The sequence below is a fragment of the Marmota monax genome, unplaced genomic scaffold (genome assembly GCF_021218885.2).
Source record: "Marmota monax isolate L192 unplaced genomic scaffold, Marmota_monax_Labrador192_F-V1.1 WCK01_AAM20220418_F8-fsc01147, whole genome shotgun sequence".
NCBI lineage: Eukaryota > Metazoa > Chordata > Mammalia > Rodentia > Sciuridae > Marmota > Marmota monax.
Window position 1 is genome coordinate 11,337 of NW_026692873.1, and position 24,205 is coordinate 35,541.

The following is a 24,205-nucleotide window of genomic DNA, read 5'->3' on the forward strand; positions in this document are numbered from 1 at the left end:
CTGGAACCCTTTTGCCTTCCTTGCCCCGCCTGGCTTTCTGCTTCTCCACATCATCGCATCCCCATTTTGATTTCTGCCCCAACTGTCTTAACAAAAGCTCTCTCTTTTTGGTCTCAGTTCCAACTCTTGTTTAGCCCTCAATCGATTCCACTCCCATGTCACATAAGACTGATTACATAAAGTAGATTTGTTATGTTTTTTTTTCTCTTGTAAACCTATTTTGGTATAGTGGGTGTGGGCCATGATCCTTTATAGTGAACAGAAGGGGGATCACCCGCTTTCCCGCCTCTAAAATACTCTCCTGTGAGTCACAGTGGTATGAAGGAGAGATCTGTAGGGGAACTTGTTTTTTTCTCCTTTTCTAGGAATCATAGCCCTCCTCAGGGATATACCCTTATGTGCATTTTCATTATTCTCCACAAAAGTTGGACCAATTACTTTCAGATTCCCATAAATTTGTAATTAAGAGATTCTAAGGAGTTGGCAGTGGTCCTAGAACCTGTACACTTTGAAGGTAAGACTGCCATTTGGACTGGCTTTTTGAGATTCTATGTGTTGTTGATGGGCAAAGAGAAACTAGCACATATATCAGAGAAACAGAAGATATAAGGTTAGGTAGAAAGGAGGTATGTAGGACAAAACAAAAGTGGCCATGATTTAAAGTCCTGATCTAAAATTCTACACTCACATGGATTAAAGTCCAGATTTAAAGGTTACTTTCACATACTTGATTACAAATGGCACTGTTAAATCAATTATTAGACTTTATCTGCAGGTCCATAAATAACTTCTTTCCTGACATGGACCTAAAAGAAAAGCAGGTCAGAGAATGCCTTTGCCCAACTTAGGATCTGATTATCTATGTCATACTCCAAATCAAACCCTCAACACTACATCACTGAAGTACTATTTACAAAACAGTACAATAAAACCCCTAGTGGGGAAATGATTAGGGATTTTTTTAAAAAAACAAAGAAGAAAATTATCCCTAGTGTTGGAGTATGGGATTGTGTGGGTTCTTTGTCTAGTGAATTTGAAGAATGAAATCCACAGACACAAGGGTGAGAGAAAAGTAACAGGATTTATTAGAGTAATACAAAGAAAGAAATCAGAACTCCTACAGGGGAAGATATCTGTTGTCTAGGGGTTTATATGAGTCTACAGGGTTAAGGAAATTAGCCCCTTACCCAATCCTGGATAAGGCATTCAGTGTCCATGAACTCCTGACTCACTTACTGAGCTTTTTTTTTTTTTGGAAGTTTTTTTGTAGTTTTTCTACTTACGCAGGAATTGGCCTGACTTTGATGAGTCCTGGCTTGTGTCTGTGGTCTCTCAGCCCCGTTACACAGAAAAACCTGACTCTGGAGGGGCCCAAGTTTCCTATCTGCCTGTCTCAGTTATTTTCCTGCCTCAGTAGGTAACAGTTATATAATATGTTCAGCTACCAACACAGAGGAGGACTAAAAATACCCTTAGATCATGTTTCTTCTATAGATTTTACACATATAAATATGCCTACCTAAGATGTAGCTAGTGCAGTCCTCTCTTAACACCCATATTCTACCTTGTCTCTTAGTCATACTTGATTACAAATGGCACTTGGTAGGTGTAGATTCTCTTCTTAGTAAAATCAATCTGTGCCTCAATTTCTTTCTTTTTGAATCTGAAAAGTTTCTCATAATGTTAAAAAACATCTTAAATAAAGTTATCACATTTTCAGTAAAACTTGTCTTTCCTTGAAACCGAAACACATAAAATTAAAACATTTTTTTTTTTTTTAAATCATGAGCTCTGGAATGGGTGAACTGGGAGTTGTTACTTCCTCCTCTGAAGGCTTGAAATCTTCCTCTCCATGTCCAGGGCCTGTAAGGTGTGGTGGTGTGGCCTCCCAGGAATGGGAACAAGACCCAGGAGAATTCCTGATACATCCAACAGGAAACATTAGTTGGAAACATCCATTTGATTTCTCTTCCCAAGAAAGGAGCTGGTCAAACTGAGCATTGAGTTTCTCTCAAAGCAATGACTTGGGCATCAGTCATCAAGATAATAATCCAACTTGGTGAACACTGTCTTGTAGTGTTAAACCATGACACAAAGAAAAGACCACCGACTCCAATTTTAAATCAAATTAAAGCAAGTTTGTAATTCTGGCCAGGATTGTCTCTCCTGAAAACCTGTGGCTAGAGATCAGTACCCCAGCTCTCTAGGAAGAGAAGCATGGAAGCAGCAGCAGCAGCAGGCCAGCACAGCCAGGCCTAGCTTCAAATCCAGACCCCTGCTGAGCCTACTAGCCTGTGCCTCAAAAAGTTGCAAAAAGTTGCAACACAAAAAGTTGCAAAAGGGGGAGTGTCTTGAGAATTTACAGATAACAGGATTTTAACAAGCATAATACAAAGGCAGATAGTAGGTTAATGGTCTAGATGGTTCAACATTTCAAGTTAGAGAGTAAATTTTGATCCCAACACCAGAATTTATGAGGTGCCTATACCCTTATGTACAGTAGGGAGCAGAGTAATCTCTACCAAAATTGCAAGTTGGTGATTGTCATAAATTATTTGTCTCAAAGCCTTCATGTTTTTTATTTTGTAATGTTTTGTTTTGGTGTGTGTGTGTGTGTGTGTGTGTGTGTGTAGAGGGTTGTTATCTGGTCAAGAAAAGCTAGGCATGGGTGAGTTCAAGGCATGAGCAGGCATTCCAAACAAGTTTAGAAATTGCAGTAATTTATAATAAAACAATCTTAAAATGGTATTAGGCTGGGTTCATCGGTAGCCCTTGTCAGCGAACTCTCTTCCTTGGGGAAAAAATGTCATCTCTTCAGCCACTCTCTGTTTATAATGTCCTCATCAATCTCATAACCCTGGGTGCATCTCAACCCTGATGCACATTTTCAGATGTTTGTATTCCAGGAGGAAGAAGAGGACAAAATAATCAATTAGGTTTTGGTCAATTAAACTGCTGTGCCAGAAGCCACTATTCCATTTACTGAAGACTACCATGGACAAGGCATGCTCCATGTCCTTGAGCTTGAGTTCTTCCCTCTTTTCCAGAAGTGCAAAGCCACACCTGTGATCCTTTCTGCTCCAGCATTGCTCACCTGAGGAATAGGAAGATGGCTTTCTGGTAAGAGACCTCATCCACCACTTGTAATAGTCCAGAATAGGCTTGATGGCATCTATGAGACTAGAGTGCATCTTGTCCATCTCATCGAAGATGAAGATGAACCTCACACAGGAGTTCTCATTGCCTTGAATCCACACTGTAACTGATCCTTATACAGGGTGATATTTGAGGCATGAAGGAAATGCAATGTGGCCACAAACAGGTGAACATAGTCACTGTTCAGACTGCCCTCGTAAATATTCTCCAAGATGATCTTGCTGACAAAATTCTTGCCCGTGCCTGTCCACCCATGCAGGGAGGGCATGAGAGGTTTCTTGGGCCCCAGATTGCTTAGGAATCAGACACAGTGTTTAAGATGACTTTCTGCACAAGATGCTATCCAAAAAGCTTGTTATCCAGATCCTTCTGCAGTGCCTCCAGGCTGAGGCTCCACTTTTGGCCTTAGCACTAGGTGAAAAGGCAGTAGAGGCACCAGTGAGCATGCTGGCCAGGGCTGGACCCAGGCTGATGGTTCCAGTGCCCATACACCCATAGAAGCAGCAGCAGCAGCAGCAAGGCCAGCACAACCAGGCCTAGCTTCAAATCCAGACCCGTGCCATGCCTAGGCTAGCCTGTGCCTCAATTTGACCCAGACCTAAATTCCTTGTTGTGCCAATGTCAAGGAAAATCACAGCCTGAGTTGAGATCCAGCTTCCTTTTGGAGGACCTCCCATGACCCTCTACCCAGTAACAAAACAATGAAACTTCCTCACCCTCTTGTCTAAAATTTTAGCCCTCATGCTGAGTGTGGTGCCACCGACCAGCAATTCCAAAAATTCAGGAGGCTGAGGCTGGATAATCACAAGTTCAAAGCCAGCCAGCCTGGGCAACTTAGCAAGACTCTATCTCAAAATTAAGTGGGCCAGAGGCATTGCTCAGTGGTAGAGGGCCTCTAGGTTCAATCCCAGTACCAAAAATAAAATAAAATAAAAATAAAAACATTAAATTAAATTAAAAGCACTGTTAGACCAGGACGCAAGAAAAGACCACTGACTCCAATTAAAATCAAATTAAAGCAAGCTTATTATTTCGACCGGCGGGGCTGCCTCTCCCTCCCAAAACGGCGGGAACAAGACAGCACCCCAGCTTTCCTGCATCCCAGAAAGTTACACAAAGGGGGGTTACAGATAACAGAACTCTGACAAGAATCACACTAAATGTAGTTTACATTTTTTGCTGGCCCCAACATCAGAATTTATGAAGACCATTAGAGCCTCAGAGAGGGTCGTTGTCTGGCCAGGGAAGGCCAATATTTATGAGGTATCACTAAGTTTCAGAGAGGGCTGCTATCTGGTCAGAGAGCCAGGCATTCCGAGCAGGTTCAGAATTTGCAGTAATTTATAGTAAAGCCGAAATTATCTTCTCATGGCTTTGTGGCAAGATGGCTCCCAATTTTAAGAAAAGATCAGGTTGGGTCTATCAAGCACCCTGGTTTCAATCCCCAGTACCAATAAATAAATATATAAATAAACAATTTAAGCCTTTAACTGCAATCTTTCTAACTCATCTTCTCTATTCCTTAGTCTATTTCTATCCACTTCTATTTCATATTGTTTGTTGGCTTACTGTTTGTCTCTGTTCCATTTCTGTATTGCTACAAAAAAAAAATTCAAAACATGAAGGCTTTGAGACAAATAATTTATGATAATCACCAACTTGCAATTTTGGCAGCGATTACTCTGCTCCCCAATGTACAGACTGCCAGCTGAGGACTGAAACTCTGGACCTGCATTTTTCTCCACAAAGCCTTGGGTTTTCTTACAACATGCAGCCTCAGAGCAGTCAGCCTTCTTACTTGACAGTTCAAGTCTGCAAGATGGATCCCAGGTGGAAGCTGTTCGCTCCCTCTGACCTAGCCTCCGAAGTTCCTGGGTATCACTTCTGTCACATTCTGTTGGTCAAGGCCAGCCCAGATTCAAGAAGACTCCACCTCTCAATGGGAGGAGTAATAAAGATATAAAAATGTTCCCTTTACTGGCTAAAGATGACTTGTGGATGACTCACCATCTAAATACAAAATGAAGGTTGAATAGATTAAAAAGAATTTTTCAGGTAGCATGGATTGACTATAAAGCATAACAATAGGGCTGGGGATATAGCTCAGTTGGTAGAATGCTTGCCTTAGATGCACAAGGCTCTGAGTTCAATTCCCCCCAGCACCACCAAAAAAAAAAAAAAAACCATGAATAAAACATAACAATACATTTGAAATCTTTCAAGAGTGTGTTTTTCTGCTGTTGTTTGTGCTTTGTGTGTATGGTGCTGGGGTTTGAACCCAGGACTTCATACATGCTAGGAAAACAGTCTACCACTGAGCTACTTTCCTCATCCTCAAATGCTTTTTTTTTAGATACCATGAATTTATTACTTCAAAAATGTAGAACATGTTCAGCTCTCTGCTCTCTTCCTCTTCTCCCTCTCCTCTCTCTGCTCTACCTCTCCTTTTCTTCCTCTTTGGGCAGACCCCAGTAAAATCTCTTGGTTGAATCTCTGTCTCGTGAGTCATTCGCCTTTCATTGGTGCCCAGACTAGGATGGGACTCCCCTGCTTTTAAGCAGGACTCCCATCCCACCAGAGATCACCACGTGAGCGGAGACTAACCAGCGCCCATTTTCTCGTTGGCCTCCTTCGAATCCACCATCAGCCTATGAATGGTATCTTTGGTGTTTTCAGGCTCATGCAGCGTGGCTGGCTGGTTCGTGGAGTTCCTGGAGGCCCTCCAACAGGACAAGGGACAAGGGTTGGATAGAGACTATCCATGACCTGTGGCTTCGAGGAACTTTCATCGATTTCAGCCGCAAGGAAATTCACATCTTCAGCACCCTGGCCTTCACAGCTATGCTTCTTTTGTCCCCGCACCCTGACCAGCCTCCCTTCCTTCACACTTGTCCCTCTCCAGCAGGAAATAGATGATCTTGTGGATCTTGTCGCCCTGCTCCCAACATAAAACAAAAAGGGAGGAATGTTGGGTGTGTGGGTGACACTCCCCTCTGAAGTTAAGTTTCCATCTTGCAAGAACATCTTGGAATCCCTTACCCCTCCCCCTCCTCTCCAAGAATGCCAAGCCAAAGAGCACCAAATGCAAAAGTTCTCTCAACCAATCCCCGTGGGACACCCTCCACATAGCCTACGCAACCCTTCTTAAGCCGAAGCTTGCAAGCTCACGGTCTCTGCCCTCTTCCCCTCTGCTCTCTGACCTCTTTCTCTCTTCTCTCTGCTCTTTGCCTCTCCTTTTCTTCCTCTTCCGGCAGCCCCCTAATGAAACTCTTGGTTGAAAAAAATATATATAGAATAGTTCAATCTTTAAATAAGTTGTATGAAAGAAGAATATTCATGTCAAGAATATTCATATGTCAAGAATAAAATTAAACATTTAAATCCCAAAGTAGAAGTTTCAGTACAGCGGTGGACAAATCAGAAGTCAATGACACCTCTTAGACAAAATGGAAATGAAAATCAAATTCTAGGTAGCATTCCCAAAATTTGTGTGGCATATTCTGCAGACTTTTTCCTTCAAACTGTAGAGGTAACTGTTTCTTCCTTGCCTGACTTGTGAATAGACACTTTAAAAGCTAAAGCCTAAAACCCTGGTCTTCAGGTTGACAGGATGAAGATATAGGAGCTCGAAGAAGAGGGAAGTCTGTGTCCTCATGACACCCCTGGGAGACCGAACCAGTCCTAGGACTGCCTCCCTCTGAACTCCATGTGTGAAAGAATCCCGACAGCAGAAACTATAATGTTTAACTGTGGGAAGCCATTCTCACACGTGACTGGGCAACTCCCGGTTTGGGTCTGAGGCGCTCTGGCTAACTGTGTTGGAGCTTTCCCGGCCCTTTCCTGATGAGAGAGCCTGTCCATGTGGGGGCGTGACTGACCACTGACCCTGGGGGCCAATCACTGACCCTGACCTTGGAGTGTGGCCCCCCTCAACCTTCATTGGATGGAATTCTCCCCTGAATTTCTTGTTCCCCAATAAAAGGCTACTCCCTGGCGTGCTCCCTCTGTCTCTCTCCTGCTAGCCCTGAGTAATCCTTGCTGGCCTACAGGGTGGTTCGAGGTGGGAAACAGAGAGGGGAGCCGTCTAGGGCCTGGTCATAGAAAAAGGTAACTGAGTCTGTGTGTTTTATTTCGATCTCACTAGCTAACTTTTATGCCAAGAACCTCATTAATGAAACCAGTGCGCTGGTCGCATGGTGGATTTAACAAAACAAAATCAAAGCATATGTAGAAAACTTTAGACTTCTATATCAACTTAGACATCATATATACAAAACAACACAAAAATGTACCTCCCACACACTCATTGCTAAGGAAGCTGCAAAAGGATGTGCTCTACCCAAATGAGATGATGACCCAAAATGCAAAGGATGACACAATAGCAAATAGGGCCCTGATGCAAGAAAGCCAAGAGAAGTTCAGAAGACCATCATCAAAGGCCAGTTCCCAGAAAATGGTACTGCAGACTTACTTAAATCCATTTTTTTTCCATGAACTTTTCATTTTCATTCTCCAATTTCTGTTGCACAGGCGGTCTCCAATTCATGGGCTCATGCGATCCTCCCTCCTTAGCCTCCAAGGTGACTGGGATTAAAGTCATACACCACTGCACCTGGACACTGTACATGACGATGTAGCTTTCTGTAATAAAATCATTAGCTTCTCAGCAAACTTGATGAGCAATGGTTCCAGCTGAAAGATGTCGCCAACTTGTTCTCAAATTTTCCAGAATGCTACAAAAAAGAAACATAATGTCTTGAAGGTTCTTTATTTTAAATCACGTTTCTTCTCCCCATGTCGAAGTTTTCCAATCCATTGCCCTTCCACTCTTCAGGGGGCCTGCTGTTCGAGCATTTTCTTCACCTTAGAAGTCCGGGTCTCAGGCGTGACTTCTGAGGCCACCCGATCCTAAACAGGACCCTTCTATGCTGCCAGACCTAGGAGCCAGGACCAGCAGCCCCACTGACAGGACACAACCTCCATGCTTGTCCGCCTCGGACCTAGGCTAGACTCCCTCAAGTGGTTTTGTTAATTTTATTCTTTTTTTTTTTTTTGGTCCTGGGAATTGAACCAGGGAGTGCTCTACCACTGAACTACATCCCCGGTACTTTTTATTTTTTATTTTGAGACAGAATCTCACTAAATTATTGAGCCTGGCCTTGACCTTGCTATACTCCTGGCTTAGGCGGCCTTCTGAGTGGTTGGGATTACAGGCCAGTGCTACTGCGCTGGGCTTCTCAAATGTTTTAAAACGCTTTTTAGTATTCTGTGCTCAGCTACTGCACGATTTGCATGGTGGAAGAAGTTTGTATTTTATCCTGGTTTATTTTTTCAAGGTTAAACTCTTGGTTTTATCTTTTTCTTTGAGGTTTTACTGGGTTTAGTTGCTATGTCTGTTCAAGTTATTTATGATAGACCTACTAAGAAAGATGCCACCGCAAAACGACTTCTTGTTAAGTTGGATGGGGAAATCTTAGTACTCAATGTTTAAGGGAGGGCGAGAGGAAAATCTCTTATGATGATGATCGCTGTCCGGCAGGCGAAAACTGAACGGACTGCAATTTCCTTTTTGCTGAAAAGGAAAGTGAGACCGAGACCCGAACAAGTACCCGCCACAGTAGCGGGTCCCTCAGGGACTGCTCTGTGTGCAGCAAAGCGAAAGACGCTGCTCTACCCGTGCTGTCTTAGTAGGCGGGGTGTCAGGGAGGGGAAGACAGGAATTCCGAATACGTCACCACAAGGGCGTGGTGTATGTAGATGACATACTCGCAGAGGCTGCTGGTCCCGCTCATCCAGGACCTCTACATCCTATGAGGGCCTTGTCTAAATTATATTTGGGTTGTTTTCCGAGAAGCAGATATACTGCAAGGAGATCTAAGAATATAAGGGTGCGAAGACTTCATGAGAGAGTTGACCGTGACTTTAAAGTGGGGGGGGGTGGGGGGGTGTGGAGGTGTGGGGGGTGGGGGTGGGGGGGGGTGGAGGTGTGGGTGGGGGGTGTGTGGGGGTGGGGGGGGTGTGGGAGGGGTGTGGAGGTGTGGGTGGGGGGTGTGGGGGTGTGTGGGGGGTGGGGGGGTGTGTGGGGGGGTGTGTGTGTAGGGGTGTGTGTGTGGGGGGGTGGGGTGGGGTGGGGGGGGGGTGGGGGGGGTGGGGGTGTGTGGGGGGGAGGGGGGGGTGTGGGGGGGGTGGGGTGTGTGGGGGGGTGTGTGGGGGGTGTGGGGGGGTGTGGGTGGGGGTGTGGGGGGGGTGGGGGTGGTGGGGTGGGGGTGTGTGGGGGGGTGGGGTGGGGGGTGGTGTGGGGGGGGGTGTGTGGGGGGGTGTGGGGGTGTGTGTGGGGGGTGGGGGTGTTTGTGGTTGGGGTGGGTGGGTGGGTGTGTGGGTATGGGAGTGGGGGGGGGTGTGTGGGGTGGTGTGTGGGGGTGTGGGGGGGTGTGTGGGGGTGGGGGGGTGTGGGGGGGTGTGGGGGGCGTGTGTGGGGGCATGTGTGGGGGTGTGTGTGGGGGGGTGTGTGTGGGGGGGTGTGTGGGGGGGGTGTGTGGGGGGTGTGTGTGGGGGGCGTGTGTGGGGGGGTGTGTGTGTGGGGGGTGTGTGTGTGGGGGCGTGTGGTGGGGGTGTGTGTGGGGGGTGGGGTGTGTGGGGGGGGTGTGTGTGGGGGTGGGGGGTGTGTGGGGGGTGGGGGTGTGTGGGGGGGTGTGTGGGGGGTGGGGGTGTGTGGGTGGGGGGTGTGTGTGGGGTGGGGGTGTGTGTGTGTGGGTGGTGGGGGTGTGTGTGTGGTGGGGGTGGGGGTGTGTGTGGGGGGTGTGTGTGGGGGGTGTGTGTGGGGGTGTGTGGGGGTGTGGGGGGGGCGTGTGTGGGGGGTGTGTGTGTGGGGTGGGGGTGTGTGTGGGGGTGTGTGTGGGGGTGTGTGATAAAAATTTTTCTGACCACCTCACTGTCCCAAACAGTAACTCCAAACTTGATTTTAGTATTTCATAAGATTTTGGAAAATTTAAAGTAGTTTCTCATTGGGAAAAGGGTAGGGGCTGTTCCAATGGTAGAAGTTATACTTCTTCACTATTGTAAAAAAAAAATTCAATGCTTTAAGTCTCTGATTGAATTGGTCACCTAGAAAAGCTAAAATGACATTAAAAGTAATTTGGTATTAGTCAACTTCCCTTGGTAAAATCAAATCTAAGATGCTATTTATCCTTAGAAATACTCAACAGTTTTTATAAATATGATTTATCTTAAAGAACCACTTCTTTTTTGTAGCAGGGGAGCAGAACTGGGATTGAAATCAAGGGGCACTTTACCACGGAGCTACCTTCGAAGTCCTTTTTATTTTCAAGGTCTGGCTAAGTTGGCCAGGCTAGACTACAATTTGTGATCCTCTAGCTCAGCCTCCTAGGTCTCTGGACTTAGAGGTGTGTACCACCATACCTCACAAGGAACCAATTTAATGGGGGAAAAAAAAAAAAAGAACAGCAGTTAACAAAGTATTATCAGAGGCAGTTTACTCTAAAGCAAATAATGCCCTAGCTGGGCCAGTGACACATGCTTGTAATCCCAGCAACTCAGGAGGAAGGAAGATGGAAAGTCAGGGCCAGTCTGGGAACTTTAGGGAGACCCTGCTCAAAATAAAATAAAAAGAGTTGGGGATGTAGTTTCTCATTAGTAGAGAACTCCTTGGTTCAATTCCCGGTACTTCAAAAAACGACAAAAAAGTGAAAGCTCTTGCTGGCTACTGAATGAAGCTCCAAACAGGAAATCTTTATTACTATAATTCTTTTCCTTGACTTAAAAAAAAAAAAAAAAAAAATGAGATCACCCCCAACAGAAACATTAACAAAGTTATTTTTCCCAAATATATTGCCTATCTCTTGACTTTTCTATTTGCCTTATATTAAAGCAAATGGAATATACTGACCCTGTTACAGTCCTGTGCATGTTAGCCAATCTGCTATTCTTAAATCATATTAAAGGATGTCACTTTAGCAAGCACAGTCTCTGGACTTTCTGTAGTGTGTTGACTGTACAAGCCTAAGTAAGGATATTATTTTTAGTAATCACAACTTGATGACAAACTTTTAAAAAAACTATGCAAACAAAAAAAGCATGCTGCTGAAATGAGCAATGATCACGAACTGAAATTTTCATTCTGAATTGAAATCCCGGAAATAGTTTATAGCTCCGATTCCAGGGACACCAAGGTTAAAAACGGATGTATAATTTTATTGATTATTTCTACCACCATCATGAAGACTTGAAGTCCCAGTGTCAAGGGGGGGAAAAATCCCAGTCTGCAACGAAATACAATATGTTCTGCTGCAGTATCTGATTCTGGAACACCATTAGCTCACTTATAACTGGTATGGTATAGGAACTGTACTGTTTCACATGGAATTTTGCATCAGCTAGGGAAGCCAGATGAATGGGAAAAGATTTATAACATTCAGCAGGAAACATCTCTCAGCTCAGTTGCTGTCCAGGCAGAAGTCTTTTCAATTCTGTTTTAGAAAATCAGAAATTAGCATTTCACCTGGGCCCCTCTCCAGAGAGGTACATACCTCCAGGCCAGCACAGCTCTGTTAATGGCTGGTGGCACTGCCTCCTGTGTAGTCTCAGTGGCAGCCCACACTATGCATTACATCAGCATCTACCATCAACATTCCCAATCAACTTGGTCCAATGCATTTTTAATGTCCCCTAGGGCAGCTTCCAGCCACACTGAGCTGCCTGCCTGAGTTATCTATGTTTCCCCCAAGATGCCAATTATTGTTTCTGTTATTGCTTGGTTACCAAGTTGCACAGATTTTCAGTGGTCTGCCTCAATACTGTTTTCCCATAAGCCCTATTATTTTGGAATTTTCCAGAAACACATATAACTCATTCATGATGACCAAAATTCTTGTTTCAGTAAAACTTCTACTTCTCATAACGACTGATCATAAATATTATATTTCTATCATTCTATAACCATGTTTAAGCATTCCTATGTGTGAATGTATACACTCTACCAAGTAGATCTTCTGGAACAGAGTTTTAAGTATTAAATTTAAGAATTCTGAGTCTGTTCTTTAAAATATATATATATCAAAAGAATCTGTCTTACCTATCTCCTAAGTGCCATAATGTTACAACACTCAAAGTCTAGAGTCTATAAATATTTTAAAAGATTACATAGGATTTCTAAAGTGAAGTAGTAGAGGTAGAATATGGATGTGTGTTCAGTCCCTACCACCATTAATCACCAGGACCTTCCCTGCCTGTCCTGGTATAGACCTTGCTAACATGGTTTTCATTATTTCTCACCTTTGCTGAAAATTACTAAAGAAAAAGTTATAATATTCTACGGAATACAGTTAAGGGATAATCTAACCTTCTCACTTGTCCAGCCAAATATAAAAGCACTATGAAATGAGTTAGAGCAGGTGTCTTTAAATTAAAGCTCCAGAGTCATGGAGTTGACAACACGAGATGTTATGGTAGTTTGAGAATCTACTCAGTGCTCCCACTATCCTCTCCTAAAGCAGATCTGAGAACTGCTGTGGCACTGCTAGTTCTCCTACCCAACCCCCCTTATAATTGTACTTTTCCCACTTTATTTCCTGAATCTCACAATGGAACATTTTCCTGGGGTATAAAATAACCTCTGGGACACCACACAGAAGGATAATAACTAACTTGGATTGCACTTTGTTTCATTCAGATAACAAGTTTCTGGGATAGCACCAAGCCTCATCTATTTTAACACCAAGCTTTGTCTACATATCGGTCTAGAAATTTGTGAGACATGTGGCATTCATAAATGTATTTTAAAAATGTACATTTTGTTAAAACTTGAAGCCATATTTTTTTTCCTCATACAGGTCATTAAAAAAAAAAATATTCAGCATGTAACCAATTGGCAAAGCCAGTCCTCATTGTGAAGTCAAATAGGCAAACACAACCTTAATTTCTATCAGAGAAAGTTCAAGCCAAGATTCACTTGTCAACTTAAACACCCAAGGCAATGCACAGTCGGCGCTTTTTTGTTCTTTGAGGAGGTTTTTTAAAAAAAAAAAAAAAGCCTGAAGACCACTGGGGCTGGAAGATTGAGAACATTAATTTATCAGTTACAATATTCCTGCCTCTGCTTCCCCCACTCAGTCCACAGAAAACTGCATTTGTTTCTACAAAGGGAAGGTCCAAAAGCACAGGCAGAAAAAAAATGGAAGAAAGAGTAAAGATCTCTGGGGGAGGGAGAGGAATCTTTTTCTATTCAAGTTTGAAGGTAATACAAAATGTTCAGATTATTTTAAGTTTATTCTGAAATCACATTTTGATTAAAAGTATCTTGATAAAAGTCTAAAAGGCATTAAGTTTACTAAGAATATTTTTTTTCTAGAAGGAACTTTCTATGATACTGAGAATTCAGCCTAATTATCACACACTGATTTTTACTGGAACTCTATTAAAGTCTCAGATAATTCCATATATATGTTTTCTTCAAAATAGGAGTTCATTAAGAGAGAAGTTCTAGCAAGTCTCTGGTGAATTGAGGTTTTAATAATTCCCGTTATTGACTAGCTCAAGGGAAGCTTTGATACAGACAGAAACATCATACTGTGACTGAAAAGTGCCCACTAGCCGAATGTGGGGTTTTCTTCATCAGTTTTGTTTGCTGAGCCTATTTACAAATAGCGTATAAACAGAAAATAGGCAGAGATACTAATTTAATTGTAGGAAATTATGCCAATCATTATCAGTACTTCCAATGATAGCACAGCAAAATGTATTCCTCAAACATCTCTTTTTTGACTTATAAAAACTGATTTCACCAAACCACATACACCAAAACATCTATTAAGTATATTTTACAGCTGGGTGCAATGGCACAAGCCTGTAATCCCAGTAGCTCGGGAGGCTGAGGCAGGAGGAACATGAATTCAAAGCCAGTCTCAGCAACTTAGCGAGGCCCTAAGCAACCTAGTGAGACCCAGTCTCTAAATAAAATATAAAAAGGTTGGGATATGGCTCAGTGGTTAAGTGCTCCTGGGTTCAATTCCTGGAACCAAAAAAATGAAAAAATAAAAAAAAAAAGAATATATTTTCCATGTATTCACAAAGTGTCTCAGGAGAGATGCACAAAAAAACTGGTATCATTAGCCAACACAGGGTGGCTCAGATTGAGGCAGAAAAAAGACTGTCACCAGCTACCTCTTCAATCTGCAGTTGGCTGAATCCATGGTTATAGGACCCACAGATACAAAGGGCCAACTGTATTTGTTAAATTGATGAATGGCCCAAACTACTTTTTCAACCTTATTTCCCATCTATTCTGCCTTAAAGAATGCATGCTCCAGCTACACAGACTGAAGTTCTTGCTATCCCAAAGCACCTCTACAGCCCAGTCTGCACCTTCTTCCCTATCTGCAAAACACACACACACACACACCTCACTGCAAGTTCTCTGTGCACTCCCAGTACATCATGCTCTTCCTGCCCTGCATCACAAAGTACCTGCTGCCCAGGTCCCTTAGCCAACAACACAGAAGGGTCAATCTAAGAACGCATATCTAAGAACATGTATCTTCCTGGAAACATACCACAATCTCTGGACAGTACACCAAAAAATGAAGGGGGAAAAACTTTGTCTATTGGTTGTATTTTTTTTCCCCACTTAAGATGAAAACAGCTTTGAGTCTCATAGAAAAAGAACTACAATCATCCCTCCCTAAATGTAGGGAACTGGTTCCAGGACCTCCTCAGATACCAAAGTCTGAGAATGTTCAAATTCCTTATACAAAATGGCACACTATATGCATATAATCTACACACATTCTCCAGCATACTTTAAATCTTCTCCAGATTAAGTACCTGAATGCATACATTAGTCTTCCACCTCATCAAGACCCAATTCTCAGAAGTTTCTCTTGTCTTCTTCTTGCCCGATCTCTTACAGATTAACTGCACACTAAAGTCAATTAGAAATGCATAAAGTCCTCCCTCCCCAAACACTCCCTAGTCCCAAGTTACAGGTCACACCTGGGAAGGGCAAATGTCCACAAATGGCAACAACAAAACCAGACAAATGCCACTTTAATCAAAAACACAGAAAGTTTGATCACTGATTCCTTCTTTGGATCTACTGTACTGCAACTCCCACCGACATAGTGAATAAAAAGTACACAGCCTACCTTCCAGAAGAGGCTACTTTTGAAACACTGAACAACAGAGGTACCCACCTGTCTGGTACCCATATATCTTCCCTTGAAAAATCATAAAAAAAGATTCTCCCTAAGGAGAATCTCCCTAAGGGGTAATAGGATCATTGGAAGGCAAGAACCAACTATCTTTCAAAATGCTGATTATTGCTAATAAAGTTCTTTCCTTCTCCCTCACACTTGATTCTTTGACTCTATTAGGTGGCAGCTAACAGGACCTTGTTTAGTTATATTCATTCATTCACACACACACACACACACACACACACACACACACACAGCTCTTCACCAGGCTCCAGCCACATTATTCTTGCTATTCCTGAAACAGGCCAGACTTGCTCATGCCTTGGGGTATTTGCACTAACTGTGCCCTCTACCTGAAATGCTTCAGCATTCCTCTGAAATTCTCTCCCTGATTAAATATTTCCAAATGTCCCTTCCTAACCATTCTAGCTAAAATTAAAAAACACTCCCTCTTCCTTACTTCTCATCACTTTCTGATTTATTTTTATCCATAATAATTACAACAAACAACTAACAGACTTATTTACTTTTTTAGAAGCAGTAGAAGAAAATACGTTGTATTCACAGTTATAGTTCCAGGATTGAGAATAGCATCTGGCAAAGAGAAGGCACATAATATTTGTAGAATACAAAATCCAGCAAACATACCTATTTTATTAATGAAAAACAGAGCAATGCAAATTTTGTTAACAGCTTTGATACATCAAAGAAGTTTTTCTAATCCATAGTAGTTTCTAGGTTTTTTTAAATTTGAATTCTGAGAACCGAATTCTGTTAATCAGCCAAGTTCCAAAGAGATTCTAAAAGTGGTTCAAAATCAGGTCTCTTGGTGGTAGAGTATTTTCCTAGCATGCTCAATGTTCTGGGTTCAATCCTCAGGACTGGGGGATAGGGGTGGGGAGGGGATCAGGTCTCTTCCCCAACCCCAGATACTTTTGCAATTACTTTAAAACGACAAACCAATAATATAAACAAATGTTTTTCAGGCAAGTGCAGTGGCTCAGATCTACAATCCCAGTTACTCAGGAGGCTCAGCCAGGAGAACTAAAAGTTCAAGATCAGTCCAGACATTTTAGTGAGACCCTGTTTCAAAATAAAAGTTTAAAAAGGAATGGGGACTGGGGGGCTGGGGTTGTGACTCAGCGGTAGAGCACTCACTCGTCTAGCATGTGCAAGGCGCTGGGTTCGATCCTCAGTACCACATAAAAATAAATAAATAAAATAAAAGTATTGTGTCCAACTACAACTAAAAATAAGATTAAAAAAAAAAAAAAAAGAATGGGGACTGTAGCTCAGTGGTAGAGCACTTATCTAGTATATGGTTTAGATATGTGTCCCCAAAAAGTTCATGTGTGAGACAATATAAGGTTTAGAGTTCATATGATTGGGTTATGAGAGCCTTAACATAATCAGTGAATTAATCCCCAGATAGGAATCAACTGAGTGGTAATAGAAGGCGAGGGTGTGGCTGGAGGAGGTGGGTCCCTGGGGGTGTACCTTTAGGGTTTATACTTTGTGATGGTAAAGAGAGCTCTCTCTGCTTCTTGGTGGCCATGTCCAGACTTGCGTTTCCACCACACCCTTCTGCTATAATGTTCTGCCTACCTCAAGCCCAAAGATATAGAGCTAGCTATCTATGAAATCAGACCTCTGAAACTGTGACCCCCAAAATAAACATTTCCTCTTCTAATTTTTCTTGTCAAGTCTTTTTAGTCACAGCATCAAAAAAGCTAACTAATAAAATACCTAGCATGCATGAGGCCCTGGGTTCAATTCCTAGCACAAAATAAATAACAAATGATTTTCAAGCAAATACTCAACATTATGATTTTTTTTTAATCTTTTGAAGAAACAAGGACTGTCTTTCTAGTTCTCAACAATAAACCAAAAAGAAGCTGACCATGTTTTGCTTAAAATAAATAGAAATACAAAATGTCACAGAAGGGAAGGGGCTGTAGCTCAGTGGTGCACTTGCATTGCATAAACAAGCCCTGAGTTTAATCACCAGCACCACAAAAAGAAAGAAAAGAAAAAACAAGCCATGAAAACAAACAGTAGCAGAGAAATGACAAATAGAACCCAGTAATAAATTACAGATTAATGTGACTTTATTTTTTAACAAGGTTAAAATAACATACTTAAGATTGAAATTATATTGACAAGCTATTTTTAATTTGTCCACCTCTCTCTCAACAGGCATGGTTACAATGTTATTCCTTCCATGAGGCTCTACATGGGGGTATGTGGAGGAGGCTTCTATTCTTACCAGTTAGAAAAAGTTGTCTTTGTTACAAAACCTGGTCTTTTCCCTTCCTGTCTTTGGCTGCCAGGAAGGAAGGGAGGCTTGAAACATTTAAAAGTTTCAAAGTTAAAAATTTTCCCTCCTGAAAGATCAGTAGCTCTGGAACTGTGGCAGGACTCCTACACTAGTCACTGCTATATGTAAAAGTGGCTGTGTGTTTGTTTGATTGAAGCCAGGAAAGCTTTACCACCAAGCCAAGTTCCCAGATCTTTTCTTTCTTTATTTCTTTTTCTTTTTTTAATTTTGAAACAAGGTCTAGCTAAGTTGCCTCAGCCAAACTTGAACTTGCCTCAACCTCCCTATTAGAGGCACTGGGATTTTTTTTATTGGTATCTTCTGTCTTAATGCAGAAGTCATGGCCCGCTTCTTCATAAAATAAAAAACTATTGCACATTAAAAAGTTAAAATATTTTTGACAAGCCAAAAGTTTATTAACGTTTCATTTTAAACGTAGTATCAAAAGACAGGAAATAAAAATTTAGGATACAGTCCCTATCATGGAAGGATTTTTAAAATTCACTTACAAATCTTATTGTTTTAAGAACTACTTACAGTGTGTCTGACTTGACACAATTGATACATTTCTAAAAACATATTTTTAGGGCTGGGGGTGCAACACAATAGTAGAGGGCTTGCCTAATATATGTGAGGTCCTGGATTTGAGCCTCAGCTACACAATAAATAAATATTACATTTTGAAGTTGTTGTTTTTTTCTTTTTTTAACATTTAAACTTTTTTAAAATATTTTTTTAGTTGTAGTTGGACAGAATACCTTTATTTTATTTATTTATTTTTATGTAGTGCTGAGGATCGAACCCAGCACCTCAACGTGCTTGGTGAGCGCTCTACCGCTGAGCTACAACCCCAGCCCCTAAACTTCTTTTTTATCACAATTTTATAAATAAATTCAAACACATTTGATTGGGGTTGACTTTCAAATTATAACAGCTTTTAACTAACTTCTAACTCTTTGATTTAGGAAAAAACAGAGATATAAATAATTTCTAAACATCCAAGCAGATATTCTATGATGCCTCTAGAAAGTATGCAGAAATAATTGTAGTAGACTATCAGTTTTACCTAAAATAGCAACTTCAAATTATTAAAGGAGTTATAGAGTTAAAATGTAAACAAATACATTTAACTTCTTTAAGAAATTAGTTTCCATTGTCCAGGACTTCTAACTCACACACCAACCTTCTGAGAGATAGAAGCAAATTTCTCCTACATTAAATTTTAGGTTCATAGTAGTCATGATCATGTTCCATATAATTTTTTGTTTTGTTTTTGGTGCTGGGAATTAAACCCAAGGCCTCACACATGCTAAGCATAGACTCTGTTACTGATCTACACCCCAGTCCCCAAAATAAATTTTTTTAAAGTTATAGAAAGTATGCCTTTTTCCAAAACCATGTAAGTGGCCCCAAAATAGTTCTTACTAATTATTAGTAAACTTATGAAATTCAAACCACTTCACAGTTAAGTCTTCGGATAAGTGGGGAAACAATCCAGCTTTCTCATTCTGTTCCTTCCTCTGAGCTAGAATGAGGATTCAATCTCAAATTGCTGTTCCAAGCTACAAAACAATGAAATACCCCACTAAAATAACTCTAGAAGTTGACATGGAATACAATAAATACAACAGCTGACAGTAATTTAAGATTGGCTTATATCAAAGGACTGCATTTCTACACTGTTAACTTCAATAATATGATCTTTGAAATAAATGTTTTGAACCTTAGCTTTAAAATCCTAACATTTTACAGTACTAGATGCCAGCTGACTACAGTTCTACTTTTTTAAAAAATTAATCATTTGACCCCATAATCAATGAGAAGTCAAAAACATCAAAGGCAAAAATCTACAGAAGCACTACATGTCCCTTCATAATTTATTTCTGCATCTCCAAAACAGCACAGGTAAGTAATAGGGACACTATTACTACTGGAACATAATCAGAAAAAAACAACACCATTGCTACTGTAGCATTTATCTGTATGCCAACAAAAGATTTTACATATTAAAATCTATACGAGACTCTATAACTTGGTTCTACATTCTACCTCGAATTTAAAGAATTTTGATTTAATCCCAACATGGCTTTAAATTTTAAACTGTAAGATAATTTTAAGTGAGTCAAGATACCTGCTTCTACTGAGATATTTCAATTAAATGTGCATTTGAATAAACACACACTTTACAAGCATGATCTCATAGGCCCTGACCTACAGATAGAGATCAAACCTAGAGATCAAACCTAAAGATAGAGATCAAACTGCAGCTAGAAATAAATGGTGCTAGAAATCAGAGCAGATTTTACATTCAAAGTCTAAACTCAAAATATGCATCCTGTTTATGAAGTTCCAGGTTTAGAAAGAAATGTCAACAGTAATAAATAAACAAACCGTCCTGAAAGCAGCTAAAATTCTTCAAAAGTGCTGAAACAAAAGACAAATTTGACTACAATGGTATACTATTTCTTTTTTTTTTTTTTTTTTTTTTAAAGAGAGAGAGAGAGTTTTAATATTTATTTTTTCATTTTCGGTAGACACAACATCTTTGTTTGTATGTGGTGCTGAGGACCGAACCCAGGCCGCACGCATGCCAGGCAAGCACGCTACCACTTGAGCCACATCCCCAGCCCCAACTATTTCAATATCAAAACATTTTATAGGACTTGGAATTAAATTGCCTCAGCTAATCATTGGAATGAAAGAATGCATTTTGAAAGTTGTTCTGAAGTAAGCTACTCCAACTAAAACACAACGGAAAGGAAAGAGCCTGAATGAAATAAATATGTAACGTAAAATATTTAATTCATACTAGCCCCTGAGTTGGGGAAAAAAAATCAGATCTCATTATTAGTATTTACTTTGCAAGAATAATATCACCAAGGGCTGTCAGCATTTACAACTGGAGACAAAAACAGCACAGACTTCAGAGAACCTACCTTCACAACCTTGAGTTACTCACTGGGGTTGTGAAAATTAGATGAGGTAAGACACCCAAAGTGCTTAGCACAGTTGCTTCACTTAATAGTCCTTAATAAGAATTTATTTCCTATCCACCAAAACAGTTTCAAACTACAAAATCCTTTTCTAAACAAATTCCTTTTCGGGCACGACTTCTACCTAAGGTGCAGAGAAGTAATGAATACAACACTTTTAAAACTGCCATCTTGAAGACCATAAAGGTACAATAACTTAAAAACTCTTTCCAAAAATTGTATTGGAGTGCCAAAGGCACAAATTCACAACCTGGTTAAAAAGGTGGTAAACTAATTAGAATTGTTAATGGGACCAAAGCCAGCTAAATCAGGGACAGTTAAAGGTCAAATGCGTCCAAGCCGGGCGCGACCAGCTTCACTTACGCGGTTTCTGCCTCCCACAAGAACTGGGGACTGAATCAAGGCAGGCGCGGCCGAAGTAGAGGCGAGGACAGACCGGGTTAGACATCGCCCTCGGGGATTTCCTCCAGAAATAAAGACGATTCTACCTAGAGTCCAATGACTTCATGGGAGACCCCAGATCTCAAGAGTTCTTGCCTTTCCTTAACCGCGCGAGCACCGTCCCCGACCTCCAAGCCACCACCACCCCGAGCCCGCGGCGAGGAAACGAGTCCCCAGCGGATCCAGCCTCTCCGCCCCCAACTCCAAGCCCTGGGCCCGGGAGGATGAGGCCCGCGCCCCACCCCGGCTCCCGCTCCAGCGGCCCCGGCAGGATACTGAACACAGTCCGCTCCCAGGGCTCCAGCATGTAAAGCGCCGTGACTAGCAGGTACTGGTAGTAGAACCAGGACATCTGCTTCCAGGCCCGTGCCAGCGCCATCCCCGCCATGCGCCTCCTGCGATGCAACCACACGTCAGTCTGTCCCGCCGGCTGCTTGCCAGCGTCCTAAAACCCAGGCCTCCAGGCCCGCCCGCTCGCCATCCGGAGCCCATTGGCCTGTCCGGCCCTGCGCGTCACCCATGGCACGCCCAGCCCTGCGCGCGCCCGAGCAGTCGCTGAGAGCCCCGCCCGGCTGGCGCCCATTGGCCAGGTTGCTATCTTCGCTCCCTCACCCACCAGTCTCCCCCCAGACCGCGCCCCCGCGAGCCGAAGAACGGTCTACGCGACCGCACCCGGTACACGCAACGCGCAGCGCTACGCCCCGCGTCCCGCCCCTCCTAGGCCTGGGCCTGCCCTGGCCTTGAATCCGGCTGCGGGAGCTAGCGGAGGCCAGCCCTCTGGTGGTCGGTCCCTATAGACTCTCCCAGAAGCGCTTATGAGAGAAAAGAATTTGTGGAATACTTGTTATGCCTCAGACATCTTTCTGGACAGCAGGATTACAGGGCTGAATGGGAATGCATTCAGTTCCTTACCTTGTGCAATTTACAATCTAGTTCTAGCACAGGAATGCAAGCAAAGCAGTGATCTGTGCAAAGGAGGAGAATAAGGAGAATAAGAGATCAATGTCAAGGAGGTCTGGAAAGGCGTCTCTCTAGAAGTGATGCATAGATCACCTCCTCCTACTTCCTCCACCCATGCACGGGCATGAAGACACACTCACGTAGGCCAACATACCCATACACTGCTTAACCTAAAAACAACAGTTCGTCATAAAAATTTTTCTGACCACCTCTTTAGCGGCTATTGGGACGGACAGTGTATGTAGGTCAAGATTAAGAAAAGCACGCTGATCTAGTGGGTTCTGCAATTAATAGGCAGTTTGAGATCAGTACGTGTGTGGTTATATCTCCTAGAGATACACTCTTAAATGTCCTGATTTTCTTACTGGCAAATAGACTGGGAACGTTCCATTCTCCATCAGAAATGCCATGCACTGTTAGCATGCAGACTGACACAATAAATGGACTGCTGTTTAAACGTTGAGAGTTTCTAGGTTCAATAGCCAACTGCTTAAACTTTAAAACTTTCATGATTGATAACTCTTTATTCACTTAGAAATATCAGGTGCTGTTTATGAACTAAATGTTAGGAATAACAAGGCAGATAGACTGAGATCTGCCTTCATTAAGTACCCAGTCTACTAGGGAAGAGAGACAAATTAACCAGCTACAGTAAAGGGTATTTTTGTTGTCTGAATAGCCTAGAGAACATCAGATTGGGATTGTAAAAGATTTCTGGGAAATAGTGTTTGAACTGAGCATTGAAGGTAAGTAGAAGAATGAATGAGGTGGGAGAGAAAAGGGTGCCATATTCCAAGTTCAGGTATGTGGCACACCTGTATGAAAGCCTAATTTTTGTTGTCCAGGGCTGAGGCAACCACTGATTGCAGTCCAGTAAGAAAGCCAGGACTTTCACTCAAGTTTCTCAGTTTGTCTTTCAAATACATGTTAATAAGAAGTAATCTGTGCCTGAGCAAAGTTCAGCCCTGAGTGATTGAGTGATGCAGATTTTGGAAGCAACCTAAGTCTATGCAGACCACCCAACCTCCAGCCTTCTTCCCAGAGAGGAAAAGGGCATAGGAAAGCATATTAGCCCAATACTCTGGCCTCTGAAAAGTGGAGCCTTAGGTAAAAGCTAGTGGCACAATTAGTTCTGGGTTTGTGTGTAGAAAAAAACAGAATGCAAACTATCATACCCTTAAAAGAAACACACACCTACAGAGCTACATAGCTGTATTCATAAATTAAGTCAGTGCCTAACTCACATCTAATAAATATAACTTAATTCAAGCAGCATTTATTAAGTACCTGGTTGCTATATATTTTTGCATTTGGGTGAATCAAATAGTTCTTATTTGGGTAAAACAAACACTAGTATTTACCAATTTTTGTATGTTTTTTATACCAGAAGAAACAATTGTTAAATATCTAGCACTTTGTTCCACAACAGTTTCAGAGCTTCTCAAACCCTCCTGTTCTGCCTCTCTTCTCCTGGACCAATACTCGGAGATCCTCCAAAGAGTCTTCATGAGCCTTCCCTCATTCACAAGTATCAGGATCCTATACTTAGCATCTTGCATTTCCTTCTAGCCTCTGGAGTTATCTCTAATCTATAAGGCAGTTACTCCCTCCCTTAGACTGTAGATATCACCTTCTGTTACAAGTCCTAAAAAGTCTCCCCTCCCTCCACCTCCACTTTCTACACTCTCCAAACACTCTCAGCCAATCTTCTGTCCCCATTCAACTTCCTCCTGCACTCCCTTCCCCACCCCATTTGCTGACTCAAATCCTTTTGGGAATTAGAAAAAAAATTACCAAGCTATTGTCCTCTTGCTGTTAAGTACTTAACAGCTGTGGTGATACCTATAGCCACTCCTCTTTCCAGGTATCTTGACACAGTCCCAGTCACCCCTCCAAAATATACAAACTCTGAGTGCTCTCTCAACCCTGCACTGAAACCATTTACTCAAATTTACCAAAATGTCCTTCAAGCCAAATTCAATAAAGTTGTTTTTGTTGTTGTTTTTGTGGTGCTGGGAACCAAATCCTGAGCCTTACACATGCTAGGAAAGTGTTCTACCCATGAGCCATACCCCCAGCCTCCCATGAAGTTTTAGTCATTGCTCTTAGCTGTGCATGGTGGGACACAC

At 42.1% G+C, this 24,205-nt stretch overlaps 1 protein-coding gene and 1 pseudogene across 3 annotated transcripts in view; both read right to left on the bottom strand.

The window, feature by feature from the left end:
* The window catches only part of LOC124096119 (E2F-associated phosphoprotein), a 31,200-nt gene extending 9,639 nt beyond the window's left edge, over positions 1-21,561 (bottom strand). Inside the window, exon 1 of one of the 3 annotated variants that reach the window (XM_046449673.2) lies at positions 21,398-21,561. In XM_046449673.2, coding sequence (XP_046305629.1) covers positions 21,398-21,504 — 107 coding nt within the window. In that variant the 5' untranslated portion in view covers positions 21,505-21,561. Of the gene's footprint in view, positions 1-14,994; positions 15,872-21,358 lie in introns of those variants that run through there. The other 2 variants (XM_046449671.2, XM_046449675.2) reach the window with 2 other exon arrangements.
* Positions 1,063-21,352, bottom strand: LOC124096118 (torsin-1A-like; annotated as a pseudogene).
* Positions 21,562-24,205: the final 2,644 nt, after the last annotated feature.